The sequence below is a fragment of the Somniosus microcephalus genome, chromosome 30, assembly GCF_052327205.1.
Source record: "Somniosus microcephalus isolate GS21.2 chromosome 30, FLI_Smic_1.0, whole genome shotgun sequence".
Taxonomy (NCBI): domain Eukaryota; kingdom Metazoa; phylum Chordata; class Chondrichthyes; order Squaliformes; family Somniosidae; genus Somniosus; species Somniosus microcephalus.
In genome coordinates this window covers 39,362,175-39,376,133 of record NC_141016.1, presented here as the reverse complement: position 1 = coordinate 39,376,133, position 13,959 = coordinate 39,362,175, and the positions used below count along the sequence as shown (strand labels likewise).

The window sequence follows — 13,959 nt, the reverse complement described above, 5'->3', positions numbered from 1 at the left end:
GTGCCTCCTGTCACCCCGTGGTGCTGCAAAGTCAAGGGCCCATTTGTTGAGGTCGCGGCGGAAAATCGCATTTTCTCTTAGAGTTTGTTCATGGATTTAGTGAAAAAACAGAGGAGGTGAATTGCTCTTAAGTCTTAGAAAAAATGACCTCGTGCTAGCCCTTAAACATAAACCCAAAGTGAACTTGAGCTCTGAACATATAACCAAAAATAACAAATCCTGCTATTCAACACACTACTGATCATTCACTCTGAAGTCTGACTTTGGCAGGAGTAAGTTGGATTGTTGATAGGAATGCAGGGCCAGTACTTTTTTTTTACACGGCCGATTGGAAGTGAAAATGCCAATAAACGTCAAACTGGTCAGATTACTAGTATGACGTTACATGCAACAAAAATAAGGCGATATTATGCAAATATTGTTAGAACAATCCTATTCATATTAGAAATCCCGCCTTCCGAGACATTAGTGAATGCTAATTCATTTTTTTCTTTGAGATCAGGGGGTGTCCATGGATCTAACAGAAATGATCAGGGGCGTGATGGGGGGGAAAGCAAAAGGACAATGTTATCCTGGAAAGGGCTTGAGGCATTCTCAAACTAAATCTCATATTCAACTTTTATCTGCAATAATCATGCACACAACATTTGAAAAGAAAGTCAATGAAGCTAATTCAATTTAAGTGGTGAAAGCACAAGTGCTGGATAAAGAAAGATCAGAAAAGTAGCTGAAACAATAAAGGCTTGCAATGTAATTTTTAACAAATCAGCTTCCTAAAATCTACCATTTTGTTTTAGTTCTGTTTTTTCATTAGCTTGTTTACAAACAGTGTGCTGCCAATGTTCAGTGTGAAAGGAGGTTCCAACGCTAGCCCAGTGTCACCCTTCACTTTAACCCTTCAACCCGGGATTGGGAGTGGGTGAAGAGCAATAAACCGTGGATTTAATCCCAGGATAGTGGCACAGCCAAACTGGGTTTAACCCAAGCATAGAACAGGCTTCATTCAGGGTTAGTCCCAGGACAATGGCAGCGTTATTAAATTAATCCCCACACCAGTACGGGAGAACGGTGTTCATCCCAGGATACTGAGGGCAAGTAGCAGGAGTTACCGTGGGATTCGGAGGGCAGAGACAGGTTACGCTAGGTTCCTGCGGTCAGGTGGAGGGAGCACTATGGGATGCCGAGGGCATGTGGGTAGGGGGAGATTGTCCTGGTTCCAGAGGGTGGGGAGGAGTTACTGCAGAATCTGAGGGAATGGGCGGGTGGACCGGGGGTTAGTCAGGGCTCCTAAGGACAAGGAGAGGGGGTCGGGGAGGATGGGGGAGCGGGGTCAGAGGGGGGTTATCACAGTGCCCCTCCCCACCCAGCCCTGATCCGGTCCTTACCTGCTCCCCGCACTCTTCTTGCTTTTGCTTTTTCTTTTGCTGCCGGACTCCTCGCTTCTGTAGGGCGGCAGCGACGCATACCCGTGCTCGGCCTCTGTGTGTGAAGGGCAGAGAGGGGGGGTAAAAGAGACGGTCAGTGAGCGGACAGAGCGTCCCTGCACCTCACTCCTTCCCCTTACTTCCCCCTCCCCTCCTCACCCATCCTCTCCTCCCTCACCCCGCTCCCTTCACCCCCTTCCCCATAACCCCATCCCTCATCCGCCTCCCTTCACCCCCTCACCCGCCTCCCCCCACCCCCTTCACTCCTCCCTCACCCCTTCACTTTTGCCTGCCTCCCCCTTACCCACCTCCCTTCCCCGCCTCCCCTTCCCTCCTCCCTTCCCCGCCTCCCCTTCCCTCCTCCCTTCCCCGCCTCACCCCCTTCCCACCTCCCCCTTCCTGCCTCTCCCTCACCCCCTTCCTGCCTCCCTCACCCCCTTACCCTCCTCCCCACCCTCTTCCCACCTCCCCCCTTACCCTCCTCCCCACCCTCTTCCCACCTCCCCCTTACCCTCCACCCCTCCTCCCCACCCTCACCCACCTCCCGCTCACCTTCACCCCCTTACCCACCTCCCCCACCTCCCCCTCACCCCCTTACCCACCTCCCCCTCACCCCCTTACCCACCTCCCCCTCACCCCCTTACCCACCTCCCTCTCACCCCCCCTTACCCACCCTCCCTCTTCCCGCCTCTCCCTCACCCCCTTCCTGCCTCCCTCACCCCCTTACCCTCCTCCCCACCCTCTTCCCACCTCCCCACCCTCTTCCCACCTCCCCCCTTACCCTCCTCCCCACCCTCTTCCCACCTCCCCCTTACCCTCCACCCCTCCTCCCCACCCTCACCCACCTCCCGCTCACCTTCACCCCCTTACCCACCTCCCCCTCACCCCCTTCCCCCTCACCCCCTTACCCACCTCCCCCTCACCCCCACCTCCCCCCCTTACCCACCTCCCTCTCACCCCCCCTTACCCACCTCCCTCTCACCCCCCCTCCCCCAACTCCCTCCTCCCTCACACCCCTTACCCACCTCCCTCCTCCCTCACACCCCTTACCCACCTCCCTCCTCACCCACCTCCCTCTCACCCCCTTACCCGCCTCCCCCCTGATGCGCTATCAATCATTCAAAAGACTGAGGTTAAGCGAGTAACTAACAGGCTTTTATTAACAAGAGAATGAAGGTGTGCCTCGAGTGGTCGACCAGTCCAGAATACAGAGGGACTGTGGAGCAGTCACCTTTATACCTGGACTCGTGGGTGGAGTCAGCCGAGGCATGTACAGACATGTACCCAGTGGAATACAAACAGTGGTTTACCCCCCCCCCCTCCCTCCTCACCCCCTTACCCGCCCCCCCCTCACCCCTTTACCCGCCCCCCCTCACCCCTTTACCCGCCTCCCTCCTCACCCCCTTACCCACCTCCCCCACCCCCTTACCCACCTCCCCTCACCCCCTACCCACCTCCCCCTTACCCACCTCCCCTCACCCACCTCCCCCACCTCCCCTCACCCACCCCCTCCCTCCTCACCCCTTTACCCGCCTCCCTCCCCTCCCTCCTCACCCCCTTACCCGCCTCCCCCTTACCCACCTCCCCCTCACCCACCTCCCCTCACCCACCCAGCTCCCCCTCTCTCCCTCACCCTCCCCCGGGGATTGTTTACCTCGCTCCCGCCTGTCCAGGTAGTTCGCGGCCTCGATCAGCCGCTCGATGTTGATGACCGCGGTCATTGTGTGAGGAGCGGGAGACTCACAATAAAACAAAACAATTGGAGTTGAATTTCTTTCGGTGAACTAACTCCAGCTCCGGCGGCCGCACTCCCTCCTCCAACTGCGTTTGTTTACCTGGACTGTGGAGAAGCGCAGAGCGGCGGCCAACCTACCCTGCTGCCCGCCCGCCCATTGGCCCACAGCGCCGCCGGCCCGCCTCCTCCTGCTGCCCATTGGCCCAGCGTGTCCACCTCCTCCTCCTCCCCATTGGCCCAGCGCCCCACCTCCTCCTCCTACCCATTGGTCCACTGCGCCGCCGGCCCGCCTTCTCCTGCTGCCCATTGGTCCAGCGCCCCACGGACCCGCCTCCTCCTGCTGCCCATTGGTCCAGCGCCCCAAGGGCCCGCCTCCACCTCCCCATTGGCCCACTGCCCCGCGGGCCCATCGCCTCCTCCCCATTGGCCTACTGTCCCGCGGGCCCGCCCCCTCCTCCTGCCCATTGGCCCCGCCTCCCCTGCTGCCCATTGGCCCACTGCCCCGCCCATCACCCGCCCCTCCAGACTGGTTTGAAAACATGGGCTGATGGGCCCGCCTCTGGCTCCCATTGGCCAGTTCGGATCCTGCCCCCGCCAGCCTCTCCGCGCACCATTGGCCGCTCGAGCTGTCCGTCATTCACATTCCACGCTTGGTTGCGCCTCCGACTGTCTGACGTCAGGCAGCAGCATTCTGATAGGCCGGCCGCGGTGATGTAATTCGGCTCTCGGCCAATCAGGATCCGCCTGGTTTACCAGCCTCCAAACCTGCGTGTGACGTTTGACACCTGCCCAGAGCTCGGCGTCAATAAACAGGGCAGCTCACCTGGAGCCTAGTCCAGCTCACACAGCCCAGCTGGAGCCCCAGCCCAGCACACACAGAGCCCAGCCCACAGAGCCCACCTGGAGCCCCAGCCCAGCACACACAGATCACCTGGAGCCCCAGCCCAGCCCAGCCCAGCCCACACAGCTCACCTGGAGCCACAGCCCAGCCCACACAGCTCACCTGGAGCCACAGCCCAGCCCACACAGCTCACCTGGAGCCACAGCCCAGCCCAGCTCACAGAGCCCACCTGGAGCCACAGCCCAGCCCACAGAGCCCAGCCCACAGAGCCCACCTGGAGCCCCAGCCCAGCCCACAGAGCCCACCTGGCGCCACAGCCCAGCCCACAGAGCCCAGCTCAGCCCACAGAGCCCAGCCCAGCCCACCTGGCGCCACAGCCCAGCCCACAGAGCCCAGCTCAGCCCACAGAGCTCATCTGGAGCCCCAGCCCAGCACACACAGCTCACCTGGAGCCACAGCCCAGCCCAGCACACACAGCTAACCTGGAGCCACAGCCCAGCCCAGCACACACAGCTCACCTGGAGCCACAGCCCAGCCCAGCACACACAGCTCACCTGGAGCCACAGCCCAGCCCAGCACACACAGCTCACCTGGAGCCACAGCCCAGCCCACACAGCCCAGCTCACCTGGAGCCCCAGCCCAGCCCAGCTCACCTGGAGCCACAGCCCAGCTCACCTAGAGCCCAGCGCACCTGGAGCCCCAGCCCAGCCCACACAGCCCAGCTCACCTGGAGCCACAGCCCAGCCCACAGAGCCCAGCTCACCTGGAGCCACAGCCCAGCCCACAGAGCCCAGCGCACCTGGAGCCACAGCCCAGCTCACCTGGAGCCACAGCCCAGCCCACAGAGCCCAGCCCAGCACACACAGCTCACCTGGAGCCCCAGCCCAGCCCAGCTCACCTGGAGCCACAGCCCAGCTCACACAGCTCACCTGGAGCCACAGCCCAGCCCACAGCTCACCTGGAACCACAGCCCAGCCCACAGAGTCCAGCCCAGCTCACACAGCTCACCTGGAGCCCCAGCCCAGCCCAGCTCACACAGCTCACCTGGAGCCACAGCCCAGCCCAGCTCACACAGCTCACCTGGAGCCACAGCCCAGCTCACACAGCTCACCTGGAGCCACAGCCCAGCCCACAGAGCACAGCCCAGCACACACAGCTCACCTGGAGCCACAGCCCAGCACACACAGCTCACCTGGAGCCACAGCCCAGCCCACCACACACAGCTCACCTGGAGCCACAGCCCAGCCCAGTACACACAGCTCACCTGGAGCCACAGCCCAGCTCACAGAGCACAGAGCCCAGCACACACAGCTCACCTGGAGCCACAGCCCAGCTCGCACAGAGCCCAGCTCACCTGGAGCCACAGCCCAACTCGCAGAGCCCAGCTCACACAGCTCACCTGGAGCCACAGCCCAGCTCACACAGCTCACCTGGAGCCACAGCCCAGCCCAGCACACACAGCTCACCTGGAGCCACAGCCCAGCCCAGCACACACAGCTCACCTGGAGCCCCAGCCCGTCCAGCCCAGCTCACCTGGAGCCCCAGCCTGTCCAGCCCAGCTCACACAGCTCACCTGGAGCCACAGCCCACCCCAGCCCAGCACACACAGCTCACCTGGAGCCACAGCCCAGCCCAGCACACACAGCTCACCTGGAGCCACAGCCCAGCACACACAGCTCACCTGGAGCCACAGCCCAGCACACACAGCTCACCTGGAGCCACAGCCCAGCCCAGCCCAGCTCACCTGGAGCCCCAGCCCACAGAGCCCAGCCCAGCACACACAGCTCACCTGGAGCCCCAGCCCGTCCAGCCCAGCTCACACAGCTCACCTGGCGCCCCAGCCCGTCCAGCCCAGCTCACCTGGAGCCCCAGCCCGTCCAGCCCAGCTCACACAGCTCACCTGGAGCCACAGCCCAGCCCACAGAGCCCAGCACACACAGCTCACCTGGAGCCACAGCCCAGCCCACAGAGCCCAGCACACACAGCCCAGCTCACCTGGAGGCACAGCCCAGCTCACCTGGAGCCACAGCCCAGCCCACAGCGCCCAGCACACACAGCTCACCTGGAGCCATAGCCCAGCTCACAGAGCACAGAGCCCAGCACACACAGCTCACCTGGAGCCACAGCCCAGAGCACAGAGCCTAGCTCACACAGCTCACCTGGAGCCACAGCCCAGCCCACAGAGCCCAGCACACACAGCTCACCTGGAGCCACAGCCCAGCTCACAGAGCACAGAGCCCAGCACACACAGCTCACCTGGAGCCACAGCCCAGCTCGCACAGAGCCCAGCACACACAGCTCACCTGGAGCCACAGCCCAGCTCACAGAGCACAGAGCCCAACTCACACAGCTCACCTGGAGCCACAGCCCAGCCCACAGAGCCCAGCACACACAGCCCAGCTCACCTGGAGCCACAGCCCAGCTCGCACAGAGCCCAGCTCACCTGGAACCACAGCCCAGCACAGAGCCCAGCTCAGAGCCCAGCTCACCTGTTGCCACAGCCCAGCTCACAGAGCTCACCTGGAGCCACAGCCCAGCCCACAGAGGTGGTCAATCAGTCCCACAGCCCAGCTCACACAGCACACAGAGCCCAGCTCACACAGCACACAGAGCCCAGCTCACACAGCACAGAGCCCAGCTCACACAGCACACAGAGCCCAGCTCACAGCACAGCCCACCTCACACAGCACACAGAGCCCAGCTCACAGCACAGCCCACCTCACACAGCACACAGAGCCCAGCTCACAGCACAGCCCACCTCACACAGCACACAGCCCACACAGAGCCCAGCTCACACAGCACAGCCCACAGCGCACAGAGCCCAGCACAGCTCACAGCACAGCTCACAGAGCACAGCTTACACAGCACAGAGCCCAGCTCACACAGCACAGCTCACACAACCCAGCTCACACAGCACACAGAGCCCAGCCCACACAGCACAGCTCACACAACCCAGCTCACACAGAGCCCAGCTCACACAGCACAGAGCCCAGCCCACAGCACACAGAACCCAGTTCACACAGCACACAGCACCCAGCTCACACAGCACACAGAGCCCAGCTCACACAGCACAGAGCCCAGCTCACACAGCACACAGAGCCCAGCCCACAGCACACAGAACCCAGTTCACACAGCACACAGCTCACACAGCACACAGAGCCCAGCTCACACAGCCCAGCTCACACAGCACACAGAGCCCAGCTCACACAGCTCACCCAGCCCAGCTCACACAGCACACAGAGCCCAGCTCACACAGCACAGAGCCCAGCTCACAGCACACAGAGCCCAGCACACAGAGCACAGCTCACACAGCACAGCACACAGAGCACAGCTCACACAGCGTCCAGCTCACACAGCACACAGAGCTCAGCTCACACAGCGCCCAGCTCACAGCCCAACTCACACAGCACACAGAGCACAGCTCACACAGAGCACAGCCCACAGCCCAGCACACAGCCCAGCTCACACAGAGCACAGCTCACACAGCACAGCCCACAGCACAGCTCACACAGCACACAGAGCACAGCCCACAGAGCTGGTCAATCAGTCCCACAGCCCAGCTCCCAGCTCACAAAGCACCCAGAGCCCAGCCCACAGCTCAGCACACAGAGCACAGAGCCCAGCCCCCAGCACAGAGAGCACAGCACAGAGCCCAGCACAGAGAGCCCAGCCCACAGCACACAGAGCCCAGCACAGACAGCCCAGCCCACAGCACAGAGAGCACAGCCCATAGAGCACCCTGGATCCCATGGGCTCTTACCTTCCTGAGCAGTCTCCTATGCGGGACTTTATCAAAAGCCTTACTGAAATCCATGTAAACCACATCCACTGCACTACCCTCATCCACACACCTAGTTACCCCCTCGAAGAATTCAATCAAATTGGTCAGACATGATCTTCCCTTGACAAAGCTATGCTGGCTATCCCTAATTAATCCCTGCCTCTCCAAGTGGAAACCAATTCTGTCCCTCAGAATTTTTTCCAATAATTTCCCTACCACTGATGTTAGGCTCACTGGCCTGTAATTCCCTGGTTTATCCCTACTACCCTTCTTGAATAATGGTACTACGTTAGTGTGGTAAACCACTGTTATCGTTCACTATCGTTACACTATGGTTATCACTGTTTATATCGTTACACTATGGTTATCACTGTTTACACTGTTGTATCACTACACAAGGTTACCTCTTGCCACGCTGTTATACCTGGGCTGACCTCAGCTGACTCTGCCCATGGCTCCGCCTGCTTGCCCAGGTATAAAGGTGATCGACTGGCTGGTATTCCTCCTTGTTGGAACCGATCACCCACGAGGGTGGGCTCTGTTATTTAGCCAATAAAAACCTATAGTTACAATCTTATCTCGTCGCTTTTCATGGAATGAATTGATAGGTATATCAGTTAGCTGTTCTCCAGTCCTCTGGCACATCCCCTGTGGCCAGAGAGGTTCTGAAAATTTGTGTCAGAGCCCCTGCAATCTCCTCCTTTGCCTCACACAGCAGCCTGGGATACATCTCGTCCGGGCCTGGGGATTTATCCACTTTTAAGCCTGCTAAAACCACTAGTACCTCTTCCCTCTCGATGCTAATATGTTCAAGTATATCACAATCCCCCTGCCTGATTTCTATGTCTACATCGTCCTTCTCCATAGTGAACACAGATGCAAAAAATTCATTTAAAACCCCACCTACATCCTCTGGCTCTACACACAGCCTAACCAGCGCTTTATAAAGGTTCAGCATAACTTCTCTACTTTTGTACTCAATACCTCTATTTATGAAGCCCAAGATCCCATATGCTTTGCTAACCACTCTCAATATGTCCTGCCACCTTCAGGGACCTATGCACATTAACTCCCAGGTCCCTCTGTCCCCGAACACTCTTTAAAACTGTGCCATTAAGTCTATATTGCCTCTCCCTGTTCCTTCTGCCAAAATGCATCACCTCACACTTCTCTGTATTAAATTCCACCTGCCACTTGTCTGCCCATTCTGCTAGCCTTTCTATGTCCTGTTGCAGTCGATTGGTATCATCCTCACTGTGTGCCACACCCCCAAGTTTGGTGTCATCGACAAATTTAGAAATTCTACTCTGTATTCCAATATCCTGGTCATTTATATATCTCAAAAAAAGCAGTGGTTAAAAAGCACATGGGTTACTTAGAGGCATAGATAATAAAAGCAAAAAGATCGTGCTGGAACTTTATCAATCACTGGTTAGGCCCCAGCTGGAGTATTGTGGACAATTCTGGGCCCCACACTTCAGGAAAGATGTAAAGGCCTTAGAGAGGGTACAGAGGAGGTTTACCAGGATGTTACCTGGGATGAGGGACTTCAGTTATGAGGAGAGATTGGGAAAGTTCAGACCGGTCTCCTTGGAACGGAGAAGGTTAAGAGGTGACTTAATCGAGGTTGTGAAGATAATGAGAGGTTTTGATAGAGTAGATCGAGAAAAACAATTCCCTCCGGCGAGTGGGTCAATAACCAGAGGTCAGAGATTCAAAATCATTGGCAAAAGATCTCGAGGGGAGAGAATGAGAATTATTTTCACTCAGAGGGAACGCTCGGCCTGAAAAGGTGGCGGAAGCTGATTCCATCAACAGTTTTGAAAGGGAGTTGGACGGGTTGAGGATGAGGAACTGACAGGGTTATGGACAGAAAGCGGGGCTGTGGGACTAAACACGACGGACCTTTCAAAGAGCCAGCAGAACCACGATGGGCCGAATGGCCTCCTTCTGTGCTGTAACTTTCTATGATTCTACACTAAAATGTCTTTGACATTTAGAAAAATGACAGCAGTGCTACTGCCAACAAGGAGACCTCAAGGGGGGTCTCCCTACCCCTGCTTCAAGTGAAGGGAGCGTCCTGGGGCATCTCCATTCCTAACAGCAGGGACCACCTCTTCAAGAGAGGCTGCAGATTTCCCAGCCTCCAGCATGAATTCCCAATGGGGAGGGTTTTCGGGGGCTGTCAGGGTAGTTTGAAGTCATGCCCCTGCTGTATACACAAGGGTGGCCTCTGTAACTGACGTCATTGAACTGGCTTAGCAGGAAGACCAGCCACAACATTTACATTAAAAAAGAAAATACATTTAGGGTAGGGCCCTTATTCTCTAGTCTATAATAGTATTTTCCCTCGACTCTCTTTCCCTGTTTGTACAGTTCTGTAAATACAGCTACACGATAAGAAAGACTTGTATTTATATAGCACCTTACACGACCTCAGGGCATCCCAGGGCACTTTACAGCCAATGAAGTGCTTTTTAAAGTGTGGTCACTGTTGTAATGTAGGAAATACAGCAGCCAATTTGCGCACAGCAAGCTCCCACGAACAGCAATGTGATAATAACCAGATCATCTGTTAATGGCGTAGGTTGAGGGATGAATATTGGGCAGGCCTCAGTTTAATATCTCATCTGAAAGATAACTCCCTCAGCACGGCACTGGAGTGTCAGCCTAGATTTTGTGCTCAAGTATCTGGAGTGGGACTTGAACCCATGACCTTCTGACTCAGAGGCGAGAGTGTTTGCCATTGGTTGAAATATTACATCAATACTGATTTCTTTCCCGTCACTATTGTGAGATTCCAAATTCAGGGTCAGCAACAACAACAACTTGGATTTACACAGCGCCTTTAACGTAGTAAAACGTCCCGCGGCGCTGCACAGGAGCGTAATCAGACTACATTTGACACCGAGCCACATAAGGAGATATTAGGACAGGTGAACAAAAGCTTGGTCAAAAAGGTAGGTTTTAAGGAGCATCATAAAGGAGGAAAGAGAGGTAGCGAGGCGGAGAGATTTAGGGAGGGAATTCCAGAGCTTAGGGCCTTGGCAACAGAAAACACGACCGCCAATAGTGGAGCTTAGGCCAACATCCCCAGCATCGAAGCTCTGACCACGCTCAATCAGCTCCGATGGACGGGTCACATTGTCCGCATGCCCGATACAAGACTCCCAAAACAAGCGCTCTACTCGGAGCTCCGACACAGCAAGAGAGCCCCAGGTGGGCAGAGGAAATGCTTTAAGGACACCCTCAAAGCCTCCTTGAAGAAGTGCAACATCCCCACCGACACCTGGGAATCCCTGGCCCAAGACCGCACAAAGTGGAGGAGAAGCATCCGGGAAGGCGCCGAACACCTCGAGTCTCTTCGCCGGGAGCAAGCGGAAGCCAAGCTCAGGCAGCGCAAGGAGCGAGGAGCAAGGCAACCCAAGCACCCCACCCACCCGCCCCTTCAACCACCGTCTGCCCCACCTGTGACAGAGACTGTAGGTCCCGCATTGGACTCATCAGTCACCTGAGAACTCATTTTAAAATGTGGAAGCAAATCATCCTCGGTTCCGAGGGACTGCCTAAGAGAGAGAAGAGAGAGATCAGCGAATGGGACTTGGTCCAAGTTAGAATACGGGCAGCAGAGTTTTGGATGAGTTTAAGTTTATAGAGGGAGGCCAGCCAGGAGAGTGTTGGAATAGTCAAGTCTAGAGGCAACAAGGGCATGGAGGAGGGTTTCAGCAGTAGCTGAGCTAAGGCAGGGGCAGAGTTGGGTGATGTTACGGAGGTGGAACCAAGATTGCGAACAGTCTGGTTCAGCCTCAGACAATTGGTTGTCTTGTAATTGGAAATCTGTACTTGCTAATTCAGAGGTGTTTTGTGTCATTTTTGGAACTATTAAGTGGCATTACAATGTACGGCCCAGTCTCTACAGTTATTTATTTAATTCCAGGTTCATCGCAGTCTTTCTCTGATTGATCCACTGGTCTACCTTCATCTTCCCTGGCTCTCCTAGCTCCATTACAATTTTCTGTTCCAGAGGTTCTTTCATATAATTATGGGTTCCAAATATGTCAATTCCACCAGACTGTGATATTAAGTAGTGTTGAACCACCACTCACCCTTCAAGGTAGAGCAGATTGCACATGATCTGTGGCTGGAACAAGCATGATTGGCTCAACAGCCTCTTGCTCCTTGTTTATGTTCTTCTGTGCAACAGCTTTTTAAAAGAACATATTAACAAAAAGGAATTACGCATTACAAAATAACAGCACAAGGCTCGTTATATGAATAGAATGTACATCAACAGTAAATAAAGCACTGGGATATTGCTGACCATTTATACAAATAGTGGCCACGGGATCTTTTACATCCACCTGAGACAGGACCTCAGTCTCATCCGAAAGACGGCCCCTCCGACAGTGCAGCACTCCCTCAGCACTGCACAGTGTCAGCCTAGATTTTGTGCTCAAGTCTCTGGAGTGGGACTTGAACCCACAACCTTCTGACTCAGAGGCGAGTGTGCTGCCCACTGAGTCACAGATCACAGGTGAGCCCCATGCAACTGGTGATTTTACTGAATTCATCGTTTCTTATTATCTATCTTCCTTTGAGAAAACCCTCAAAGTACAGATTTTACTGATCAACGAGAAAGACTACACAACTATCAAGGATTAATGCAACTTTTTGAAATATCGGGAGTTGGACATGTAGATCGATGTTATGTCTTCTAGCGCTCGTAGTGCTTTGTAAAGACGACTCTGGACACGGTAGTTTGTATTTATAACTACTGTTTTATTTGTGTTGTAATGGCTACCTGCCGCATGGTGCGGGGTGATATTTCCAAGTACTGTGCGGCGCCTGCGCACTACTTTCCCAGCATCATAGTGCTGCTACACTTGATTTGAGTGTTAGTACACTTGTACAATGTAGTCCCAACATAACTATGTAACAATCGATATTGCCAATTCTTTCAAAAACAATCCTGCATTAACCGGACTTAAATTGAAATGCTGTATAATGAGGCTCTTTTAGATTCTTTCCCTCTGAAGGGAAAGGGAAATGCAAGAGGAAAATTGAATTTCTTCAGCTTCCCTCTGGATGGTACAATTTTAAAGGGTGCAGGAACAGAGCGATCTGGAGGGGGGGCGGGGGGGCGGAGCGGGTGTACGTACACTAATCATTGAACGTGGAAAGCCAAGTTGAGAAAGCTGTTAAAAAAGCACATGGGATCCTTGGCTTTATAAACAGAGGCACAGAGTACCATAGCAAGGAAGTGATGGTCAACCTTTATAAATCACTGGTTAGGCCTCAGCTGAAGTACTGTGTCCAATTCTGGGCATCACACTTTAGAAAGGATGTCAAGGCTTTGGAGAGGATGCAGGGGAGATTTACTAGAATGGTAGCAGGGATGCAGGGCTTCAGTTACATGGAGAGACTGGAGAAGCTGGAATTCTTCTTAGAGCAGAGAAGGTTAAGGGGAGATTTAATAAAGTTTCAAAATCATGAAGGATTTTGATGGAGTAAATAAGGAGAAACTGTTTCCAGTGGCAGAAGGGTCGGTAACCAGAGGACACGGATTTAAGGTAATTGGCAAAAGAACCAGAGATGAGGAGACATTTTTTTACGCAGTGAGTTGTTGTGATCTGGAATGCGCTGCCTGAAAGCAGATTCAATAATAACTTTCAAAAAGGAACTGGATAAATAGTTGAAGGGGAAAATTTTTCAGGGCTATCGGGAAAAAATTGGAGAGCTCTTTCGAAGAGCCGGCACTGGCACAATGGGCCGAATAGTCTCCTTCTGTGTTGTTTGCATTCTATGATTCAAAGAGACCAGAGCCAAGGTATCTCTTCGCCTCCTGTCTTTGAAGAGGCTAGGGGTGTTTTGTCTGGCGTTCTATTATCTGATCCCACTGTGCAATTTGGTAAGAACATGTAACCAATCCACATTCAATCAAAGCCTGTGTCTTGCTTCCATTTTTGACACACTAACAGGATATCTTTGCTAATGATTAGAATCTATTGCTCCTGACGAGCAGAGAAATCTACGCACTCATCCACCGTGGTACATGATTATTTATTTTCTTGGTTTAGACTTTTGTCCCCCTCCCCCCACCACCCCAATTTTTTTTTCAAATTTGTAAAGTTAGCATCTTGTTTCATGTAAGATAATGTAAATGTCTCTCCTGCTAGCC

At 54.6% G+C, this 13,959-nt stretch overlaps 1 protein-coding gene across 1 annotated transcript in view; it reads right to left on the bottom strand.

Moving 5' to 3' along the window:
- mxd1 (MAX dimerization protein 1) overlaps positions 1-3,312 on the bottom strand; it is a 44,199-nt gene extending 40,887 nt beyond the window's left edge. The window contains exons 1-2 of the mRNA XM_085971356.1: positions 3,079-3,312; positions 1,386-1,479 (exon numbers count right to left, since the gene is read on the bottom strand). Coding sequence (XP_085827482.1) covers positions 1,386-1,479; positions 3,079-3,145 — 161 coding nt within the window. The 5' untranslated portion in view covers positions 3,146-3,312. The remainder of the gene's footprint in view (positions 1-1,385; positions 1,480-3,078) is intronic.
- Between the last annotated feature and the right edge of the window lie 10,647 nt (positions 3,313-13,959).